Source organism: Ambystoma mexicanum, chromosome 2q (genome assembly GCF_040938575.1).
Source record: "Ambystoma mexicanum isolate Mex_15411 chromosome 2q, UKY_AmexF1_1, whole genome shotgun sequence".
NCBI classification, from domain to species: domain Eukaryota; kingdom Metazoa; phylum Chordata; class Amphibia; order Caudata; family Ambystomatidae; genus Ambystoma; species Ambystoma mexicanum.
The window spans coordinates 481,761,007-481,783,921 of NC_090924.1; the positions used below are offsets into that span (position 1 = coordinate 481,761,007).

General features: G+C 49.2%; 1 protein-coding gene across 2 annotated transcripts in view; it reads left to right on the top strand.

Moving 5' to 3' along the window:
- Positions 1-21,474, top strand: part of LOC138569537 (uncharacterized) — a 1,144,950-nt gene extending 1,123,476 nt beyond the window's left edge. For both annotated transcript variants that reach the window (XM_069647595.1, XM_069647596.1), the window contains exon 19: positions 20,500-21,474. In XM_069647595.1, coding sequence (XP_069503696.1) covers positions 20,500-20,623 — 124 coding nt within the window. In that variant the 3' untranslated portion in view covers positions 20,624-21,474. The remainder of the gene's footprint in view (positions 1-20,499) is intronic.
- Positions 21,475-22,915: the final 1,441 nt, after the last annotated feature.

Consider the following 22,915-nt stretch of genomic DNA (forward strand, 5'->3'; position numbering starts at 1 on the left):
TCTACCTAATTGATTGGAAAGGGTACGGACCACAGGAGAGGTCGTGGGAACCCAGCGACCATGTGCATGCACCTCGATTAGTCAGGAAATTCCACCGACTCTTCCCAGACAAACCAAAACCCCCGGAGGGAACAACCTTGGGAGGGGCCTTGGGAGGGAGTGCTGTCATGGTGCCCGCTCCCGGGGAGCCGGTTCAAGCCCTGCGTCCCCGAAAGCGGACATCCAGTCCCCAAGGAAGGACCCAGCAACCCCATATAGGGGCCCTTTGGACAGTGTCCTGGCGCCTATGGCGCCAGGCTCATAAAAGACATCAGTCCTGGCGCCATAGGCGCCAGGCTCATTATGGAAGTGCTTGGCTGCACTTACCTGATGAAGACCATGCTGCAGGATCCCGGCCTCCTTGAGGCCTGAAAGGAACTACTTTACCTGTGGGACTAATTTACCATCCGGGCGTGGTCGGGGAAGGATACATACCTGATTGGGGGAAGGATACATACCTGGAACTTCTTCCAAGGCTATTTAAACCCCACCCGAACAGCCACACGTGCTTCGCGTTGTTCTGCATCTAGCAGCTGGACGCTCACCGTGTCTGCTCCTGCATCCTGACTTCTGCCACGCCTGCCAGCATCCTGGATCACCTGCAAAGGAAGAGAAGAAGAGAACAGAAGAAGGAAAAGTCCTTACCTGCTAAATCCGCATCCCGGAGACATCTCGCCGACAATCCTGAAAAGGAAGACTTTTATTTAAAAGCTCATTGCGTCGATCGCTGCAGCGCCGCATTCCACTCACCATTACAGGGCGCCTCCATGTTCAGCAGCGATCATCCGGATTCGCAGTCACGCCCCAGCGCCTAGGTAGAAAAAGACCAGAACAAAAGGTGAGAGAGAGAAGGGAATAAGGAAAGCTAAAACTCCATGTTAAGACTTACCTGTTGATTCATTCCCTCTTCATTTCGGGTCCGCGCCGCATCCTGGTATTTCCGGACCCCGGCCCCTAAGGGGAAAAAGAGACATCAGCGTTAATGAGCGAATGAAAAGACATTACCAAAAAACTCTCATTAAAGACTTACCTGATTTCTACAAGGATTTCACCTCATCATCTCGGGTCGGTGCCTGTTCCCCGGCATTCCGTACCCTGGCCCCTATGGGGAAAAAGACACTAGCATTAGTACATTAATGCATGGACACAAGGGGAACCTCTTATCAAAAAACTTACCTGGAAGCCAAGCAAGTTTGGTTCTCACCAATCTGAAAATCCAGTGAAGTAACTGGATACCAACGCGCCCCTGCATCAGAAGCAGGATGGAGAACTCGTCCTTCCAGACCCTAAGGTGAGACGCTACGAGGAATCACAGAAGGGTTTCGAGGAGGGTGAGAGGGGAAAGTCTGAGGCTGATTGCTTTACCCCGCAGACAGTTAATCCCCTATTTTCGCCTACAGAAGGATACTTCTGCGAGCCAGACAAGCCAGATTTGGGGGGCCCGGTCCAGTCCGTCTTCCGAACCCTGCGCATCACCTTAGAAGAGGTCACAGCAGCGCGAACCAGTCCAGCGCCTCCGTGGGAGTCAGGTGAGCGCTACAATAGGTGAATCCTATATCAGAAGACTCTTGGATAAATTACATTGAGAAGCTATTCTGGGTAGATACACAAAGGATAGATCCTCTTGCTACTCTCGAAGGTTTTGAGGAATGAGACTTTGCCGAGATCTTACCCAATGACATCATAGAATCCGTAGCCAGGATCAAGCCGTCTAGAGCACAGGGCCCTGATAAATCGGCTAATATAGTGATCAAACAGGACCGAGAGGGTTGACCACTGATCATAGCCAATTGAACAATATTAAGAAATTGGGAATAATTCCAAGCAGTTGGAAAAGATATATACTTATCCCGATATTTAAAAGGGTACCCATGAGATACTGGAAAATTACAGACTCCTGGCTATGGTAGAGAGCACGGCATAGATCTTTTCCTCATTCCTATTCGAGGGAGTGAATTCTTGGATTAAAGAGAAAAATATCAAGTAACCAGGTTTTGGCGAGGGATTGGCACCTCAGCTGATTTGTGGACGATAATGTATTTAATTCAAAAGACTTTGGGCCTCATTACAACTTTGGAGGTAGCCATGGCGCTATTTGGCTGCCTCCAAAATCGTGTCCGGGTCCAGTCTGGTGGAGTGGGGGCTTACTGGGACATTTCGCCCTAGGCGGACCCGGTAAGTCCCCATTCCAAATGCCATTCCCCATTCCCATTTGAGCCCCCATAGGGCTCAATGGGAAGGTGCTAATTATGGGCCTGCTAATAGCAGGCCCGTAATTAGTGCCCTGGTCACTTAGCCGGACCCGTAAAGGACGTGTGGTCCGACCACACGTCCCTTGCGTTTCCCGCTAAGGGACCTCAGAATTGGGCGGTAAGGGATTACCGGCACCGGTCTATTTACCGGTGCCGGTATCCCTTACCGCCTACCTCGTAATGAGGCCCTTTATCCTATAAAGACACCCCATCCTACATTTGTTTAATTGACTACAGCAAAGCCTTTGACACAGTAAATTGACAGAAATTGTGGATTAAGATGAAGGAGTGGGGTTTACACCCAGGGATTCTTTATTTTATTAGACAGATTTACACAAACACCACAGTTCAGCTCTGACTCGTTTCAGACGGTCTTCTTAGCCAAATATAAAAACGAGCTTTGGATTGAAAAAGGGTTGTACGCTGTCCCCAGTTCTCTTCGATATATATACTGCTAGTCTTGAGGAAGCAATGTCAGGATATAACAACATATCTTCCCATATCGGACCGCATCCGATAGCATGGCAGTCCTATGCAGAGGACATTGTTCTCTTCGATAGAACCCAGATTGGGTTACAACGCAGTATTAGGGCCTTGGAGGAACATGCTGATAGAAATGACTTGATTATTAATAGGAAAAAGACTCGTATTACCATTCCGCCTCCGTGACTCCCGGAATTACCGGGGCATTACAACCCCGGTTTCCCGGGAATCACGGAGGCGGAATGGTGTTAATCCCCATTCCCATTGAGTCCTATGGGACTCAATGGGAATGGGGATCATGGAAACACCGGCAGCATCTCGTAATGCTGCCGATGTTTCATCGTCCGCCTGCAGGCGGGCGGTGTTAAAACCGCCAGGTCAGACCTGGCAGGAACATCACCTCCCGCCTGCAGGAGTTGTGATCGCCCGGCATGGAAACAACGGTGGCGGCGGGTTTACTGCCACCGTTGTTTCCATACCGGCGATTTGTAATGAGGCCCATGGTCATGGCTATCAAGTCCTCTAAAGGGGAAAAAATAATAATAAAAAGTCATTTGACTAGAAGATTAAGGGCGAACGGATTGAGTTAGTCAAGAAATACATGTGATACCAATGTCAGACAACATAAATGTTAAATCCCTTTCACTGGATATTATGGGGAAAGTTGAAAGAAAATTCAATGTAATAAAGAAATGTGTTTCCCAGAAATGTGGCTATTCTTTTGAGGGACTAGTAAAAGTATATAATGCCAGTAAGTCCCCATGTGCATTTTACGGAACAGAATTTTTTCTAAATGAGGAGGTTAGCTGGCTTACGGAATTGGCGTACCACATTGAGTCTCTCCATGTCTACCCCTATAGAAACCATACGAAGCAAATCAGGGCTGATGTCTCTAATTACACGAAATAAAGTGATTACAGCTTTATTGATGCTAAAAATGATCTCATAAAAGGATAATATGACATCTATGTATTATAATTTTTCAGTAATATGGGAAAAGGAATGTTCTCAAGAGATCATAGGCCCTTGGGCGAGTGAGATATATGACTTTTTAAATAAGATTAATGTTGAGATCATGCTTCCTTTTCACTTGGGTATAGTAGAAAAAGAGATCAAACAAAAGGCAGCTGTATGGGAAAGAGACAGGGATATGCACAAACTAAGTAAAAAGTCCTATTTCCATAATTACATTATGCAGAGCTTCCCAGTTAATAATCCAGTCTCCTCTCCTACTTGATTAAAACGAGTAATGCTAAAATAATGAGATTTATTCTTCAGAACAATTGCCCAACTATGCCTGTATAATTCCACTAATAGAACATCAATGCATAATCTGCAATCTTGAAATAGAAACAAGACACTTATTAACCAGCTAAAAGAACTTGGAGAATATTTATGTTAGAGGGTAAATAGATAACACAATCAACAGGCTTGGTTTTACATTAATTTCGGGAAATAACCAGGCTTTAAATTATAGTGTATTTTATATCTGGCAACTTATTTTAAAAATCATTAAAGATCTATAAGGTATGGAAAATTGTATGGAACTAGTATAGTTTTTTCCTTTTTTTCCTGTGTGATGAATTGTATTTGTAATATTTTTAAAGATTAATTATTGAATGTATTTAATAAAATGTATTGTATTTGGTTTGTAATGTGTTCTGAGGTTTTTTTGTAACCACAAACAAGTTAAATGTAAAAAAAAAGTAAAGTAGTGCATGAGTGTTTGGTGTGAAGTCATATGAAATGCTCATGTCCTTTATGTCTCCTATATGTATGAAAACGCACATAAAAGTGAGGTTTAACTTTGATGTGAGTCTTTATACGTTTAGGAGTCGTATAAACGTTTTACAGTTCATACATGTATACAATTTATGGGCCTCATGACACGGTAGGCGGTAACTAACGGTCCTTACCGGCATGGCGCTAATAACGTGTCCGTGTAGGAAGAAGCCCGCTAATTGCATGGCATCACGAGTACGCGGGCACAAGCTTTGTGCCATGCCGGTAAGGACCTTACCGCCATGCCGTTACAGGCCCCAAAAAGACCCTTAGCGGCACCTAGGAAAGCGCTGATTGCACTTCCGCCGTCCTAGAATACGGCATTAGCGGTGACCGTAAATAAGTGGAAACGGAAGTAGCGTCATCGCACAGGAACGGGAAAGAGCATGGCGGCCATCTTCAAAAAAACAATCCATTGCCATCCTCTGCCCCCAGGACCTTCAGCTACACCACAGCTTGCCAAAACCATCCATACAACCACTGAGATTGCTCAAGGCCATAAAAAAGGAGCAGCCAACGCAGAGGTCGTGTTTGCAAATGAGATGCAGTGTCCCACACTAATTAAGAAGGAGATCTGGGGAGAGGTGGCCCGTAAAGTCATCTACGCCTCCGTGTACGCAGTATCCTAGCAGCCAACAGGAGCCTGGCCATGGGCACAGGAGGCGGTGGAGGATCCCGAATAAAGCTGCAGGAGTGGGAGGAGACCTGTGCCAGCACCATTGGGGTCAAATCTATAGAGGGAGTAGGTGAAATGGAGGGAGGTGTGCCGTCATCGTCAGATGGAGGTGAGTGTCCACACAAAACACTGCACTGCGAAACATGAGGTAATCCCACAAATGTGACCCACAAATCAGCTCATGGATGGGGCCATCAAACATACATGCACACAGCCCTGCCCATATGCTGTGCACATCCCCACACAAACACATGCATGCAGCACCCCAGACACGTGTCACCCAGACTCATGCATGTATGACCCACCCATCTGGCCAACGACCTGTATGGCCAAACATGAAGTACAAATGCATAGAACAGCAGGAACAACAACATCTGCATGATGCACGTTGACCCATCACCATTGATATCCCTCTTTGTCCCCCACAGGCTCATAATCTGACAGCGAGGAGCAGGACACTGCAACGAAGGCCCCACCTCTTAAGAAACAGGGCAGGGGAATGGAAGCAGGCACCATGGCCAGCACATCGAGGGGCACTGGAAAGCCTGCACTCCCGCAGAGGGCAAAACCCACACAGCCACCCACGTCACCAAGACGTGAAAGTCCGCCAGACGTAATTGCAGCACCCACTCCAGCAATTCCCACCATGCCGGATCCACCTGCGGAAGGGACACTGTCCGCCGCAAATATCTCCATCGGCGAGGCAGCTGCCACGGCACCCATGTCCGATGTGGAGGATACTTATATCTCACCCATTGAACACCATACACCCAGCCCGCAGCAGTCAACAGAGCCCACGGCCCACATCACATGCCAGCAGCCATGAGTAGTCTGGGGATGAATTTGTGGCAGGGTGCTGGAGTCCCACAGTGACATCACCTGATGGTGGACATATGCCACAAGGTGCGGCAGGTACCGTACAACGCAAACAGAGAGGCCATGACATGGCCATCATCCGACAACGCCAGGAAGACATCACTGCGCTGGTCGGCCAGCATGTGGGCGAGGCTGCCCTGGCGAGGGATGAGTGCAGGGAACATGCCAAGGGCATCAAACAAGCCATAGAGGTCAGCACGAACTGCATATGTGAGGAGATATCAGCTGTGAGGCAGGTCCTCACATGCATCGCAGCTTCTATGGATAGGCAGAACCCCCCACCGGCACCTGGCCAACCGAGCACCTCCTCCTCTGCCAGCTCAAGGCAGACCCGCCCCCTGCGCAGGTCCATGCGTGCTATGCGGCGCACAACCTCACAACCCCCCAATGGTGGCAGAGGGGGTGGGAAGTAGGGCCAGCCTGATGTTGGGGACATGTGTACTGCAATGCTGCACTGATGTGCAAGCCATGTTTGGGAGAGTTGTGGGGGGAGGGGGTAAAGGGTGTTTGGGAGAGTTGTGGGGGAGGGGGGTAAAGGGTGTTTGGGAGAGTTGTGGGGGAGGGTGTAAAGGGTGTTTGGGAGAGTTGTGGGGGTAAGGGGTAAAAGGTGTTTGTGTTGTCGGGTCCATGCACTTCATTTACGTACGATACTTAATACACACTGGTGACATGACGAATCACAGGAGTGGACATTGTGTATGTGAGCTTTACTGGTGGACAGAGCACAGTGTACATTTCACCACAAATCCCAGTGCCCCAATACCCACATCCATTGCACCCTCTTCATCCATGTGTATTAGAAATATTGGTCTATCAGATGCTGGCGCACAGCATGTCCCTCCTGTGCATCGCCACCTGCATGACGTGCAGCCCCATCTTCTCCCTCCTCATCCTCATCATCATCCTCACCAGGTGGTTGCAGTTCAATGTCAGGGGGCAGTGGCACATTCCGTCTGATGCACATATTGTGCAGCATGACACATGCCATGGTGATCTTGGCCACCTTCTCATGCTCGTACAGGAGTGCCCCACCCGACCTGCTGAGGCACCGAAACCGTGTCTTCAAAAGGCCAAATGTCTGCTCAATTACCACACGGGTGCGGGTATGTGCACGATTGTATTCCTCTTCGTGCCTGTTCTGTGGGTTCCGTACAGAGGTAAGGAGCCACCTCTTCAAGGGATAGCCAGCATCACCTGCATGGGTGCAACAATGGGTATGTGTAAATGATTACATCAAGTGGAACTAGTACTTATCACACAAGTCAACTTAGCATTGTGAATGACATCCACAAATCCCTACATGTATGGAGGTAATCAAAGTAACTGCGATGTAGGAAGGTGATGTAGTCCTTGCAAGTGTACATGCACTGCGCATGCCTACGGCAGTTATTGCCATGTACTGGGTGAGGTCCAGTCATTCGTGTCCTCTGGTCCTGGCACCGTTTGAACCACACTGCTAGTGAACTGCCATTCCAAAGTTGATGTCCCCATGCTGTCATGCGGCACTTCTGTAGTGGTGTACGGGTGTGAATCAGTATAATGGCTACAGGTGATCCCTTTGTATGCACTCAAGGTCGCATTTCCGTTGTGATACTGTTCCACGTACATTTCCATTGTCCATATTGGCTGCATGTTGCTGCATTGTATTGTAGAGGGTGCAGTCTGATGTGCAATGTACATGTGGATGGGTATGGCATGGTTGGGGTAATGGCTTCATTTCATTGTTGTGCAGCTTACTACTTGCATGTGGTTTTCATGTGTCAGGTCCAGTCTGGGCTGCCTTGGGGACAGTGGTGTATTTCTGTATGGGCATTGTTTATCCTGTAAACTAAACTCAAACAGTTGGAGTATGCATATCCCCCCCCCCAATCACACCCAGTTGGAGTATGCATATATCCCCCCAATCACACCCAGTTGGAGTATGCATATCTCCCCCCCAATCACACCCAGTTGGAGTATGCATCTCCCCTCCCAATCACACCCAGTTGGAGTATGCATCTCTCCCCCCCAAATCTACTCCCCATATCACACTGCCATGTGCTTGCCATGCTACTCACCAAGTAGCCACGAACGTTGTCTAGCATGTCGCTCCATGTAGCATGGTATCATTGAGTTCCGCAGGACCATTGAATCATGGGTTGATTCGGGATATCGGGCACAACAATGTGTGATGATCTTGTTAGAGTCACATACCATTTGGACGTTGATGGAGTGGTATTGCTTTCTGTTTCGGTAGACTGCCTCATTGGCATGTGGGACCACCAATTCCACATGGGTACAGTCGATGGCCCCGATGCAACTTTGGATGCCTGCCACTGAATGGAAGCCAACTTTGGTGTTGGAGATCTCCTGGGCAGTCTGTGGCAGGGATATGTGTTCACTTGTGTGCTTCAGGAGGGCATCGAGCACCTGGTTCAGCGTGCGTGAGAATACTGGTTGTGATATGCCATGCATCTGCCCTACCGAATGCTGGTAGGTGCCTGCGGCCAGGAAGTGGAGCACAGTAACCACCTTCAGTAGAGGGGGGATGGCAGTACAGATGTCTATAAGGCTGATGATGTCGTTGTGTATCAAGTCCACAATGGTGGTGATGGTATCCCGGTCCAGACGATACATGGTGTGTATCTGCTCAGGGGTTAGGTTGAATGGACTGGCTCTGATCCTGGGGATTGGCGGCTGCCTCCGTGGTACTGGTGGGGCTTGCTGGGCCTGTCTCGCCCTCCTGCGTCTCCTCTGTGCTCCCTGTTGTTGTTGCTGTTGCAATGCAATCATGTCCTCCAGCCCATGTAATGCTACTAGTATTGGAATCATGTTGGTGTGTGAATGGGTGTGGGAAGGGGTATGGTGTGCTCCTTTTGGGCTGGCCCAGTCTCCATTGCCTCCACCTGTGCTGATTGTGGGCACCTGTGGCAGTTGGGAACACTGCACATGGCCCTTTACGGGAGGTTCGCGATGCCAGTATTTCCGCCATGCCGGTATGGGCTTTTTGGGCCTGCTCCATGCCGCTATTTGCATGTCCGCATGACTTGTGATTGACTCCTATTTCCGCCATGCCGCTATTGCCGCCATGAGGGGTCGCGTCCCCGCGACCGTGCCACTAATAGCAGGTAGGCGGGTCGTAATTGGCAGGAGCGGTTAGCGATGCCGGTAATCCTTTACCGGCATCGTTTTTACCTTACCGCCTACCGTGCAATGAGGCCCTATGTCTCTTATACGTTTAATAAACATATGAAAAATGTCTTCATCGTTAGTTCTGACTTGGACGTGAGTTTCCGTACATATATCAGTGTAAATTTGACTAAATGTGCATCTCCCACACGTATATGTACAGTTTGTATTAAAGATCTACATGGATTCTGAGTGTGTCATTCTAGCATGTGTTGTAATTCTATGTTTCATAACCGTTTGTGTTTTATGTGTGTGTTATATGTGTGTTGTACATAAGCCATAAGAGAGTGTATTAAGTGTTTGCCATAAGAGGGTGTGTCATAGGATTGTGTGTTGTGTGTGTCATAAGTGTATTGTAAATGAATCAGACGTGTGCATGTTATAAGAACATTTATTGTAAGAGCATGTGTCATAAAGGTGTGTGTTGTTAGACTGTTTGCCGTAAGTGTGTGTCATGAGAATGTATTGTGTAAAGCGTATGTGTGTTTGGTGTGTAAGTGTTTGACATGAGAGTGTATGGTGTATAAGTAACATATGCAGACATTAAGTGCACATGTTTTTTACGCCTCCTATACATACGAAAGCTCACATTAAAGTGAGGTTTGACTTTGTTGTCAGTTTATATACTGTAAGGAAGGCATGGTATCAGCAGTAAGACTGACACAAGTGACCACAGTTCAAGGGTGTTTATTGAACTTTCACAAAGGGATGATAAACGCCTATCAGTCTTGCTTCTTTTGAAGGTGGGTATATAGATCTGGTTGGTCAGATGGGATCTGGTAGGTCTGGTGGATGAATTAAGGGTGATCCTTTCAGATAGGTGAGGCGGGGCGTCATAAGACAGGCATTGATTATCTTGGTGGTGAGCGCGGCGGAGGAGGCTATGGCATTGACCTGGCGTGACATTGATAAGGTAGAGTCAATGTATACTCCTAAGGTTTTTACTGATGAGGAGACCGTAATGGTGGAGTTGTCAATATTAAAGGTTTTGTACTGAGGTGGGACTTTGTTTAAGCTTTCCTTGGTGCCTACTATGAGGATCTCTGTTTTGTCTCCATTTAAACAGAGGCAGTTGGCTGCCATCCAAGTTTGAATGGCTGTGTAGATCTTGGTTAGTGTTGCAGCATTTTGTTCATAGATGCCTGTGAGTGGGAGTAGAACTTGGGTGTCGTCGGCATAGTTGGTGTAGGCTATGCTGCGTCGATCAAGATCATTGAAAAGAGGGAGGGTGCATATATATTGTACAGTGTCGGTGCATTGGCCTAACTATGGGTTTGTTTGTGCTAGCCCTATAATACCAGATTCATGATGTATTTTTGAACATTTTGTATACATTCATTAAAATATGTGAATTTCTATCGCTTTGTCTAATATATTTGATGACATGATGACATAGTACTAGCGATTCTTGCAACTAATCACGTGTGAAGCTGTTTTTTGGATTTTTTTGGTTACACAGTGTCGGAGCTGTAAATGAGCCTTGTGGGACTCTACAGTGGATGGTGGTCGGGGTGGCGCAGGCGGAGTCAGAGAAGACATTCATGAGTCAACCCTTGAGGAAGGAGGATAACCCAGGCGATGGATTGGGGAGAGAAGGGGGCTTCGTTTTTCAGTTGCATGCCTACGATGTCGTAGTTGACCAGGTCAAAGGCAGTGGACAGATCCAACAGGAGTAGGAGTGCGGGTTTGCCTTTGTCCATGATGTCGCCGAGTTGTATTTTTAGATCGAGTAGGGAGTAGTTCTGTGTCCTGGACGGAAGCCTGATTTTCTTTTCCCTAGAATGTGATTTTCTTCCAGGTACTGCTGGATTTGGGTGTAGGCCAATTTGTCAAGGATCTTGAGCAAGAAGGGGACGGTGGTGATGGGTCTGTAGTTGTAGTCATTTTCAGGGTCTAAAGTTGGTCTTTTGAGAAGTGGGCGCACCCATGCTGTGGAGGCTACACCAGTGGAGGCGACCTCAGACCCATCGAAAAGACCCCCGTGAAGACCACGGCGGAAAAAGAGGGGGGGGATGGTGGCCATTGTGGACACGGACACAGCATCCGAGGAGGAGCTGGTAGAAGTCTTAGAGGGCCTCGACGAGGGCGTCGAAGAGGCCCGTCCCCACGGGAGGGATCCCGACGAGGGTGACGACGAGAGTGACGGCGGCACCGGCGAGGGTCCTAGTCACCCGTCGCGCCCGTTGCTTCCGGAGCCGCAGGATAACTCGGCGGCCATTTTGTTGGCAATACAATCCTTATGTTCGGAGATAAGGACGAGATTGCCCTTACCACCGACGGAGGATCCGGAACCAGGCTCGATGGAGGAGCCAGAGCCGGGCCCGGCGGGAAGCCCCCCGAACAAGAGAAGACGGATCCATCCAGCCCCGCCTTCTCAGCCCTCGCAGCCTGTTCAGCCTTTACCCACATCCCCCGTCCCTGGGGATGACACAGGAACGGACACGGCCACAACGGGTAGCGACGACGACGGCGGTGATGACGTGACAGAGCTCCCATCGCCAGCCCGGGCCTCCCCGTCCGACGAGATCGGATCTTTCCATGCAATGATCGCCAGGGCATCCAAGCTTTTTCAGCTCTGCCCCGAAGAGAAGAAGAAAGAAGGTTTCCTTTAACAACAGCGTGAGGCCAAGAGGAAGGCAGTCCTCGCCGTGCCTCTGCTGGAGGAAATCTGGGACGAGGGTCTCACCCTTCTCAAGAACCTGTCTACGACGCCTGCCAAGAGGGATCGGTACGAGAAGTAGTACCGGGTCCCCGACGCGGCTCCTTTGTGCCTTAGGGCACAACCGATCCCTGACTCGGTCGTCTCAGCGGCGGCCAAGAAGAAAGCGGGGGGGCATCGGCCTCAACGGCAAAGGGAAGAAGCTGGACGCAATGGGACGACGAGTTATCTTGTCGGCGGCAACAACGATTAAGGCGGCCAACGCTCTCGCGATCGTGGCCCGCTACGACAGGGAGTTATGGTACAAGATCGCTCCCCTGTTGGACTTCCTACCGGATGACAAGAGGGCCGAGGCCCTGGAGATCTTGCAAGAAGGCGAAGTGGCGTCGGACCACGCCATTACGGTGGCAACGGACATTGCTGACACCGGTTTCCGCCAGCTAGGCAACAGCGTTTGCCTTAGATGACGAGGGTGGCTAAAGGCGACAGATTTCCGCCAGGATGTACAAGCCAAGGTGTTGGACATGCCGTTCGACAGGAACAACCTGTTTGGGAAAACGGTGGATGAGTCCCTCCAAGCCATCAAGGCGGACACAGAGACAGCTAGGGCCCTAGGCGTTCTCCGGCAACGAAGGCCGTCCTTTCGGAGCACCGGAGGCAAGCAGGGTGCCTCCAAGGGATTCAGCGGTGGCTTCTCTACGTACCGCCAAGCGGCCCGCTCCTCGTCACAGGAAGCCTATAGAGGACGAGGCAAGTCGGGTGGGCCCCGCCGTCGTCGCCAGGGAGGCCAAGGCGGCAAGGCGTCCTCCAAGCAAGATTGAACCGACAGCGGTGTCAGGCCCCCACCGAAGCACCCCGGTGGGAGGCCTGCTGGCGAAGTTCGTCAGCATGTGGGAGTCCATCTCCACTGACCGTTGGGTGCTGGACGCCCTGGCCCCGCGGCACGCCCTCGAATTTCTAAAAAAGTGCCCCCTCATTCCACCCGTGGCCAGGAAGGAAAATCACGTCCCTTAACTGCTATTGGAGGTAAGGGCGTTGCTCAAAAAAGGTGCCATCGAGCTCGTCCCGAAGAGGCTCCGGGGCTCCAGAGTATACTCAAGGTACTTCCTCGTGAAAAAGAAGACAGGAGGATGGCGTCCCATCCTGGACCTGCGACGACTGAACAAGTACATCATGGCACAGAAGTTCCGGATGGTCACCCTCCAGCATGTGCTGGGACAGCTGGAGGAGGGTGATTTCCTGTCATCGTTGGATCTGGAGGATGCGTACTTCCACGTACCCATTCTGAAAGGACACCGAAAGTTCCTACGGCACTACCAGTTCAAGGCCCTCCCGTTTGGATTGAAGTCGGCACCCAGGGTGTTCACCAAGTGCCTCGCACTGGTGACGGCACGGCTGTGCCCTCAGGGGATCCACGTCTACCACTACCTGGACGACTGGCTCATCCGAGCAAGGACATGAGAGCTCGCTGTAGATCACACAGCAAAGACCGTAAAGCTGCTCATGGATCTGGGATTCTCCATCAACTTTCCCAAATCCCACCTGGTCCCGTCACAAGTCGCACTGTTTCTGGGAGCCAAGCTCAACACAGTGGCGCATCTGGCCTTGCCGTCGGAGGAAAGGACGAAGGCCATCCTGGGCAAGGTACAGCGTCTGCTGGCCACGGACGTGGCCAGGGTGAGGTCCATCAAGTCCCTCCTCGGGATGATGTCCTCCTGCATATATCTAATGCGCCTGTGCAGGCTTCGGATGCGCCCTCTGCAAGAGTTCATCGACTCCCGCTGGATCCAAGCGACGGGCAGCTTCGAGGACAGGATCCCGCTCAACGAGACCTTCCGACGAGCGATCCGGTGGTGGGGCACCCGCGCTCATCTGACGGCGGGCACAGACTTTCAGACCCCATTCCACCAGATAACAGTGATGACAGATGCCTCCCTGGAAGGGTGGGGAGCGCACACCAGAGAACTTCACGCGAGAGGCCTTTGCAGTGTTCCTGGCCCACAGGTCCTTTCTCCCGTCCCTCAAGGGCAAGGTGGTGAGAATCTTCACCGACAACACCACCACGATGTTCTACATCCGGAAGCAGGGAGGAACCAGATCCCCAGCCCTCTCCAAGGAAGCCCAGGATCTGTGGCATTGGCCCAAGGGATGTTTCTGGTGCCCTTTCATCTGGCAGGGATAAAGAACACCATTGCCGACTCACTCAGCAGGGAGCTGCGCTCGTGCCATGAGTGGGAACTACGTTAGGATCAAGTGGATCGACTCTTCCGATGATGGGGAAAACCGCAGATTGACCTGTTCGCGACGGCGACGAACTCCAAGTGCCAGAGGTTCGCCAGCAGGTTTCCACAGCCGAGGAGCATGGGCGATGCTTTCTCGTTCTCCTGTGACGGCCTGTACCTATATGCGTTCCCTGCGTTGCCGTTGCTGCTCCGACTCGTCAGCCAGCTCAAGAGGTCCCGTTGCAGGATGATCCTCGTCGCACCGGCGTGGCTGAGGCAGATCTGGTTCCCGGACCTTCTGGACTTGTCAGCGTCCCCACCAGTCAAGCTGCCGACGGACGCGGATCTTCTCTCCAGAGAAAGAGGCGCCATACTTCATCACGACCCGGTGTCGCTGAACTTGCAGGCCTGGCTCCTGCAGCACTAGAGTTTGGAGGGTACGCTATCCCGGCTCACTGCAGAGAGGTCCTTGCAAAGGCCAGGGCGTCCTCATCTCTAAAGTGCTACAGACATAAGTGGAAGAGGTTTTCTGTCTGGTGCCGTGCACAGAAGATTAACCCCCTACGGATTACGGCCCCTCAAGTGCTGCCGCTGGCCAAGGCTGGACTGGCTCACGCCTACATCAAGATACATCTGGCTGCGATCTCCCGATACACCAGAACCACAGGACGGGTGTCCTTGTGGTCCCATCGCCTGGTGAAGGAATTTATGAAGGGACTGTTCTGATCGTTCCCGCCAGTGAAGGCCCCTGCCCCGGCGTGGCAACTCAACGTGGTGCTGACCAGGCTCATGGGGGCGCCATTCCAGCCCCTGCATTCGGCACTGTTGAAGTTCCTGTCGTGGAAGAGTGTGTTTCTTGTGGCCATCACCTCCGCATGGCAAGTGGGAGAGATCCAGGCCCTATCCTGCAAGCCTCCATACTTGACTTTTCACGACACGAGGGTGGTGCTGAGGACGCACCCCTCTTTTATGCCCAAGGTGCCGTCGGACTTCCACCTCAACGAGCCCTTGGTGTTACCTGTTTTCTTCCCGTCGCCTTCGTCACCGGCCGAGAGGACTCGCTGGATGTGGCTAGAGCGCTGAAGTACTACGTGGACCGCACGAAGAGTTTTCGGAAGACATCACAGCTATCTGTGAACTTTAGACCTATGAACTAAGGGAAGGCTCTCTCGAAGGCTTCCATTTCCAGATGGCTCTCCGGCTGCATCACGCACTGTCATCGGTTGGCAAACCGACCGTTGCCTGGCCGTCCGAGAGCCCATTCGACCAGAGCTATCGCTGCTACCACAGCGTTCTTGTCTGGTGTGCCCCTGCTGGACATCTGCAGGGCTGCTACGTGGAGGTCGACGCACACCTTCACGAGATTCTACTGCGTCGACTGGGATTCCAGGGAGGTGTCCAGGGTCGGCCAAGCGGTGCTGCGCAACCTGTTCGCCTAAGGTGAGCCTGGTGAGGAGGTAAGAATTGCTTAATTTTGAGTTTTTGATGTAATGCTTAATGTTGAGCCTTTTCCACCTCCCGTTGGTTGTGCATGTGTGTACTGCTATGTATTCTTATATTCATGAGCATGAGAATCCATGCCAGACCCCATGCTGGAGAAGGAACAAGTTACTTACCTGTAACTGTTGTTCTCCAGCATGGGTCTGGCATGGATTCACGTGCGAACTCTCCCTCCTACCCCTCTGCCACTCTTCACTTGGTCATACTGCCACTTTGCGTACTCCCAAATCTGAAGCTGGCTGCCAGAGGCGGGGCTTAGGGAGAGGGCACTCATTGGCTGGGGGCAGTATGACCCAGAGACCAGTGATTGGTTACTACTGAGAAAGACAGATCAGAAACGAAACTGATACTGAATTTTTCTTTACCGAGAATTCCCGGCCTGACGACGGGGAATATTCATGAGCATGTGAATCCATGCCAGACCCATGCTGGAGAACAACAGTAACAGGTAAGTAACTTGTTCCTTCTCTGAACTTGAAAGGTGTGATTGGGTCTTTAGTGGCCTCTGTTTCAGTCTCAACGTGGGAGGCTGCCTTGAGATACTGAGTGAGATTTTTGTGGTGGTCCAGAATTTTCTTCTGTAGGAGCTCAATTTTGTTTAGAAGGGCGGACTGTATGGTGTTGCACCACCTTTGATCTTTAACGATCTCTTGGGTCTTGGTGACTGGTGTGGATAGTTCTTTGAAAATGGCGAAGAGTTCTTTTGATTCTGATCTGTCATTGGAGATTCTCTCATTGTATGAGGTGGATTTGGCTGTAATGATGGCTTTTTGTATTGTGTGGCTATCGATTTGTACAGGGATAGTGAAGAGGCGTTAGGTGAGCTTTGCCATTTGTTGAGTGCTTGGCGTATTTTGGTGCGCAGTTCCTTTAGTTCTGATGAGAACCAAGTATTGGAATTTTTGGTGTTTTTGCTTTTTTGTTTTGGAGAGGGGCGAAAATGTCTATTGCTGTTCTGATTGTGGATTTGTAGATGTCTGCCAGTACCGCTGGGTCAGACGCAGAAGGGAGGTTAGTGGTGAGTGTGTCTAGATAGGGAATAATCCTTTCTTTAGGGAGGTTCCAGGCGCTCCTAGCCATAGTTGGTAATGTTGGCCTTAGTTTTATAGCTGTGGTTGCAAGTCTTGGGTTGATGAATTGTATAAGTGAGTGGTCGGACCATGGGATGGGTGTGTTGAACCTGATGTCGATGTTGCAGTTATGGTCCGCTACCCAATCAAGGGTGCGTCCTTTGCGGTGTGTGGATTTTTTTTATAGAAGCCTAGATCTTGGAGTGCTTATGCTAAAGCTATGGACGGTCTGTCCTTCTGGTCATTGAATCCCAGGTTGAGATTGCCTAGGAGGATGTTTTTAGTTGTTGTTTTAAGGTTTTCTGCTAGGAGGTGTGTAAGGTTGTAGTGGAAGTCAGATATAGGGCCTTGTGGGCGACATGCTAGAATAATGGTGATGGTGGTGTTGGCGAATAGTGAGATCTTGGCTGAAAGGGTGTCAATATTCTCTGAGATTGGAGGGGGTTTGTCATATTTCTAGGTGGTCCTTAACTATAAGGGCTACTCCCCCACCTGTGGTTAGGGGTCTATCTTGTCTGATGATGATGTATCCTGGTGGAATGGCTAGCGAAAGGGCAGGTCCAGCTGCATTGTGTAGCCAGGTTTCCGTGATGGCTAGTATGCCAAGGTCGAGGTTGGTTAGGAGGTAATGGATTTCAATGGCGTGTGCAGGAAGGGATCTGGCATTGATCAGTGCACATTGCAGGTTAGAGGGTGTCATAGGAGTAGGTTTTTCTTTGTCTTTATGGTTGCTTCCGTTGTAGTGGAGGTGTGTGGTTCATTGGGCAGGGTGTGTGTGGTTAAATTAGTCATTTGTTTAGTGTGGCCTGTGATCTGTGAGATGCCGTGGCTGACTTGTGAGGTTTTAGGTGGGTATCTTGAGCGAAAGCGTGGTGTCCTTCCTCAGTTTAGCCTAACCCTTTCAGGTAACAGACCATGAACTCTCTCTATGCATTCAGCCTGGGGGACCTTTCAGGACCAATATAAGCCAAAATGGTGACAGAGCTTTTATCACCCACCACGGAGGGGAGAAGAGAGGAGGATCTAGAGTAAAGGAAGCCACACTTGGCCTAATAGTCGAAGAGACCATTTGCTGTCAAGTTATTCCCCTGCCCCCTTTTTTAACAATAGGAAAGAAGAAAAGGGAATCAAGGAGCTTGTTATGGAGGTCGCTAAGGTGTGTACCAGGGCCTTGCCCATAAAATGGAAAGACGTGAAGTCAGTGGTGGGCGTAGAAGGAATCGGAGTGCTGTTACATTTTATCTTGTTTTCTCCTTTTTGCCTTTACGAGAACAGTAAAGAAAGAAGGAGTTATCATACGGACTGATTTCAAATATCAAAATTCTAGCCTAAGTCTGGCATGCTGGAAAAGTTCAAACCAGGCTTCCACCCGTCTGACCTACCTGTGCAGTAACAAGGAGCTGGGCATTGAAAAGGGTTGTGCTGAAGCCTAAAGAACCAGGAGAAAAAGCCTTTAGCATTGTGACAGGAATTGGTTCCTGTTGTTCCATTCTAATTCACAAATAAACATCCCTGCAGCATAAGGATGTGTCCGTCCAGCTTGGTGGACACCCACAAGTAACATGTTGTATATTGCACGCAGAGATGACTTGTAGGCAGCATCTTTCATGTAAGGCTGTTTATTAAAGGAATAGTGTAGTAAAAGGCACACATACAAACGTCCAGGTTGCAAGTACAGACTACAGACACCATTTATCCATAAGTGATCACCTGGTGTCGAATTCTGAACTGACCTAAATTGCTGCTCCTAGAATCTTCCCTCCTGCTAGCCCCAGATAGCTGCATGATGTAACAAAACAACATCAAACCCCCTTGAACTAAAACTTAAATAAGGGTACAGAAAATAAAAAGGGTTGAAAAACATAATTAGATCCAAAAACAATTATTTAAAACAAATGATTAGAAAGGCAAGGTACAAAATACAAAAAAGATACTATTCGAAAAAAAGAAAATCATAAGTAATAATTTGTATTGATGGCATTAAACCTGACCTAACAAGGCCCTCGGAGCTTACATCCAGTAAATATAGGTCTTATCTTGGAGTGAAGCAAAATGGAGCTCATTTTGGTCCAGAACGTAATGAAAATCCATGCCGGCACAGATGCTGGGGCATTTGTATGGCAAGAGTAAGGGGTGGGAGGTGGTTATGTAAGTTGTGTCCCGCCCCTCCGCCCCGCAATGCAAATGCTTGAAAATGAGCCGTGGCGTGATTGGAAGGTGTTAAAGCCTTAGTCAAGGATTTTACGCCTTTCAATCACGTTAAGGCTCTGATGAACATGAGCCCCATTGGAGCCCCAGAGTGAAATTTAACGGCGGGAAATTTATGTTTACACTGTAATGTAAACGGCTCCCTGCTGCCAAATGTTCACCTTTTGTTCTGCTGGGTGCATTTGTAAAGGGCAAAAGTCGGCATACAAGTGTGTACGCTGCCTTCTGCCCTTCGCATTTGCACTCTGCAGTGCAAAGTCATGGAAAACTGCCTGGCATGGCAGGGAGAGTGTACAATGGATCCCTATGTGGTTTGCCCGCTTTATGATAGTGCATAAAGTGGGCAGACCCCATGTCCATCTCTACCATTGATGCTGGAGCATTTGTATGGTTGAGAGGAGTGAGGTGGCAGAAACGCAGTTTGCATTCCAGCCCTCCTCTCTGCCATACAAATGCTTGAAAATGAGCCGTGGCGTGATTGGAAGGCGTTAAAGATTTACTCGAGGCTTTTACGCCTTTCAATCACGTTACAGCTCTGATGAACACGAGCCCCGTTGTTTTCAGGCACGTCAGTGTACCTTGCAGATCGCTTCGGAATCTTTAGGCCACAAAGGAATCTCAGAGAAAATCTCTGTATTAGGTAGTGTGGCTATCACAATACAGTTTTAGTGACCAATGTGGGTGGCCTCCAAACAAGGAAAGCTTGTCCAGGAACTTTTAGTTTTCCTGTTCGGAAACCTGGTTAGAGAGCTCCTTCATTACCGTTGCTTTAAATGTATTCATTTGGAAGAAATCCTGGGGGAACAGAAACATAATCTGTCATGCCATGGTGTACATGATCCTATAATGACTGTGCTGACAGAATCACATGGGTAACATGAAGGCATAAGCTTTTATCGCAGCTGTTGGATCAGCTGTGGAGAATTGGTAACTGCAGTTATGGCATTCGTCTGTGATCCTTGCGTGCACAGGCGGCCATGGAGTTGTGCAAGGAAGCCAGTGGACAGAATGCCCTTGCTTGCCGAAAAACAAGCTGAATTCCCCCAAGAAAAGCATTAGTGGGAAGAGTATATTGATCAAAACCTGCACAAGCAGACAAAATGGAATTCTGAAGAAAGTGGGAACATCAGAGAGTTGGTATGGGGGATCGGCCCCCGTAGGCCACTATTTTAATGCTTGTGAAAAAGAAATGTGGTTCCATCCACGGTTCCAACAATAGCAGGTTATCCCATAAGTCTGTGGGAAAGAGGACTGGATGAAAGAGTAAAGGTGAAAAATACAAATTGTTGCATCATATACGATTCAAAATTATATATATCCAGTCTAACAGTTACCAAAAGCACATTTTGAATGAAACGCTGTTTAAAATTTGAGGTTCGTGGCACAGCATTCATCCGTCTGCTTTTTTATCAGGTTCACTTGTGGCAATTAACATGTTTTAGTTAAGTAAAAACACTATGAATGCCAATCTGTTTGATATCAAAGATTTAACTCGTGCTCAGATATGTATTTTTTAACAAATCAATCTTCTTGAAATGATACTTGAAATGTATGCTTTCCGTAGGTTTCGTGATACGTTTCTAAGCTTGGGTGGTGGAACGCCCCCTCTGGAGGTATTCCGAATGTTCAGAGGTCGTGACCCATCTACAGATGCACTCCTCCGAAAGTATGGACTCTTACAAAAATGAGAACAAAGAAGTGAAACATTCCCAAAAATGCTGGACACTCAAAAACCTGTGATTTAATGACAATCATTAAGAGATGGCAGCTCATCAATACACTCTTGAATGGCGATTGTAAACCATATTTCTTTACATTATTCCTTTGGGTGATATCATGAAGGTGATGGGCTAATCAAAATGATAAAAGGCAAATTAGGTGCTGGCTTCCCCCACACAGGTGAGTCAATGGCCCTCATTACGACCCAGGCGGTAAGTTACCGCCTGGGTCGTACCCTTACCACCATGGCGTAAACTATGTTTACGCCATGGTGGTTGGCAGATTTACCGCCCCATTCCAAGGTGAGTGGGGCGGTAAATCCCCATTTCCCATTTTACCCTTCCCCATTCCCATTTTCGCCCCATAGGGCATAATGGGAATGGGGAAAGGCGATAATTACGGCACCGTAAATTACGGTGCCGTAATTATCGCCAAGGTCCCTTTGCGGCATGGATTTTAACGGCTGCAAAAAAGCAGCCGTTAAAAGCCATCCCGCAAAGGGAACCTTGTAATCAGGCGTTAAGGGTCGGCGCCTTTTACGGCGCCGTAAACCCCTTAACGCCTGAGTCAGAATGAGGGCCAATGTCTCTGATCTGTAGTCCTGTGTGCTTAGTCTTCAGCCTCTCCAATGAGACATTGACCATGTGCAAAAATGAATGGTGGCTGTTACAGATAGAGATTCGTCCATTGGGGACAAGATGAAGTAGGCCAACTCTGATTTGCCACAGATGTGAACCCATGTATGCAGGGAGACGGGGCAGAGGTGGCTGTGGAAACCATATCTCCTCTCCAAATGGGGAGAATAAATCGTGAAAAAACACTTTTGCTCCCGTAGTTTCATTGTAAACTTTGGGTTGGAGAATTTTCCAGTTATGTATGTGAAGAAGGGTCGAGGCTAACATCTGGAAGTTTGAATGAAGGACTCAAAGAAGGCCTGAAGCCTTACCTCTTGGAGGTTATTATGAAAAGAATTGGACGTATGTCTAAATAAGTGGTGATGGTTGCCCCTTATCCTTCCACTTGCCGTTTGTCTTGGGCGGTAAACACACAGAGCTTGGTGAAGTCTTTTCTACAACCCAAAATTCCACAATGACTCCATCTGCGTCTTTTTCTGTTTAAACATCTTTATTTATTGGTTTTAAGTGGGACATGGGTGACAGCACAAATTACAAGTACAGACGTGAATGGATACCATAGAGCTGTGATAAGCAAAGGCACATACGAGATAAACATGTATACATAGGATTGTTGTACACTGTCATGAACATTTCAACTAGTGGCGCACACGTCTATTCCCAATCCTAGATTAGAGACAGATATTTATATAGTTTGGGCTTTTGCGCACCGTGCTAGACCTCCTGCGTATATTCTATAAAGGGAAGCCAGGTTGCCACATAAGAGGAGTATCTCCCTTCACTCAGGGCTGTTATTTTCGCAGAAGCCAACTTCTCCCATAGTTTCCCCCACCACATGCCCAGTACCGGCCTGTCTACAACTTTCCAGTTACGGGCCAGGGAGATCTTGGCTGCAAGAAGGTGGTGAGTGAGAAGCCTGGCCTTGCGGCCAGTGAGAGGATAAATCCCATCCCTGCAATCTCCCAACAAAATGATCAAGGAGTCTAAGGGCAGGTCAATTGCTTACATGGATCTGATATGTGGGAGGACCCCCTTCCAATAAGATTGGGCCTTGGGGCATAGCCACCACATGTGGAAATAGGTACTGCTTTCTCGGTAGCCTCTCCAACAGTTCTCAGGGTACGAGGAGGCCATGCAGTGGAGTCTGTCTCGAGCGTAGTACCATGGGTAGAAAAGTTAACATTGGCAAGCCTTGTCCGTGGTGCACCTGGAGACCTTGTGGTTGTGTTCCCAGATTTGACTACAAGAGTCCTCCCCAATGGCCACTCCTGAATCCTTCTCGCAACCCGACATATATGGTAAACATTTCTGGGGGTAAAAGCAGTCCAGCAGGTTATAAAGCCCTGAAACTCTGCCCCGAGATCTGCAGGTGCCTCTCTGCCGAACAGTCTGGTGACACCCCCACTGGCGCAGCTGAAGGTACGGGAACCTTTGCCCCTCCGGTAATGAAAATAACTTCTTGCATTCCTCGAAGGTGAGCTGGGACCTGTACCTGAAGAATTGTCTGAGTTCACTCAGGCCCCCAACGGTCCAAACCACAAATGTTGCTGCATGTTTGGCTGGGATAAACTCAGGGTTGTTGACCACTGCCGACAGTGGGCCCAAGCATTTCGTTGCCAGGTTCCA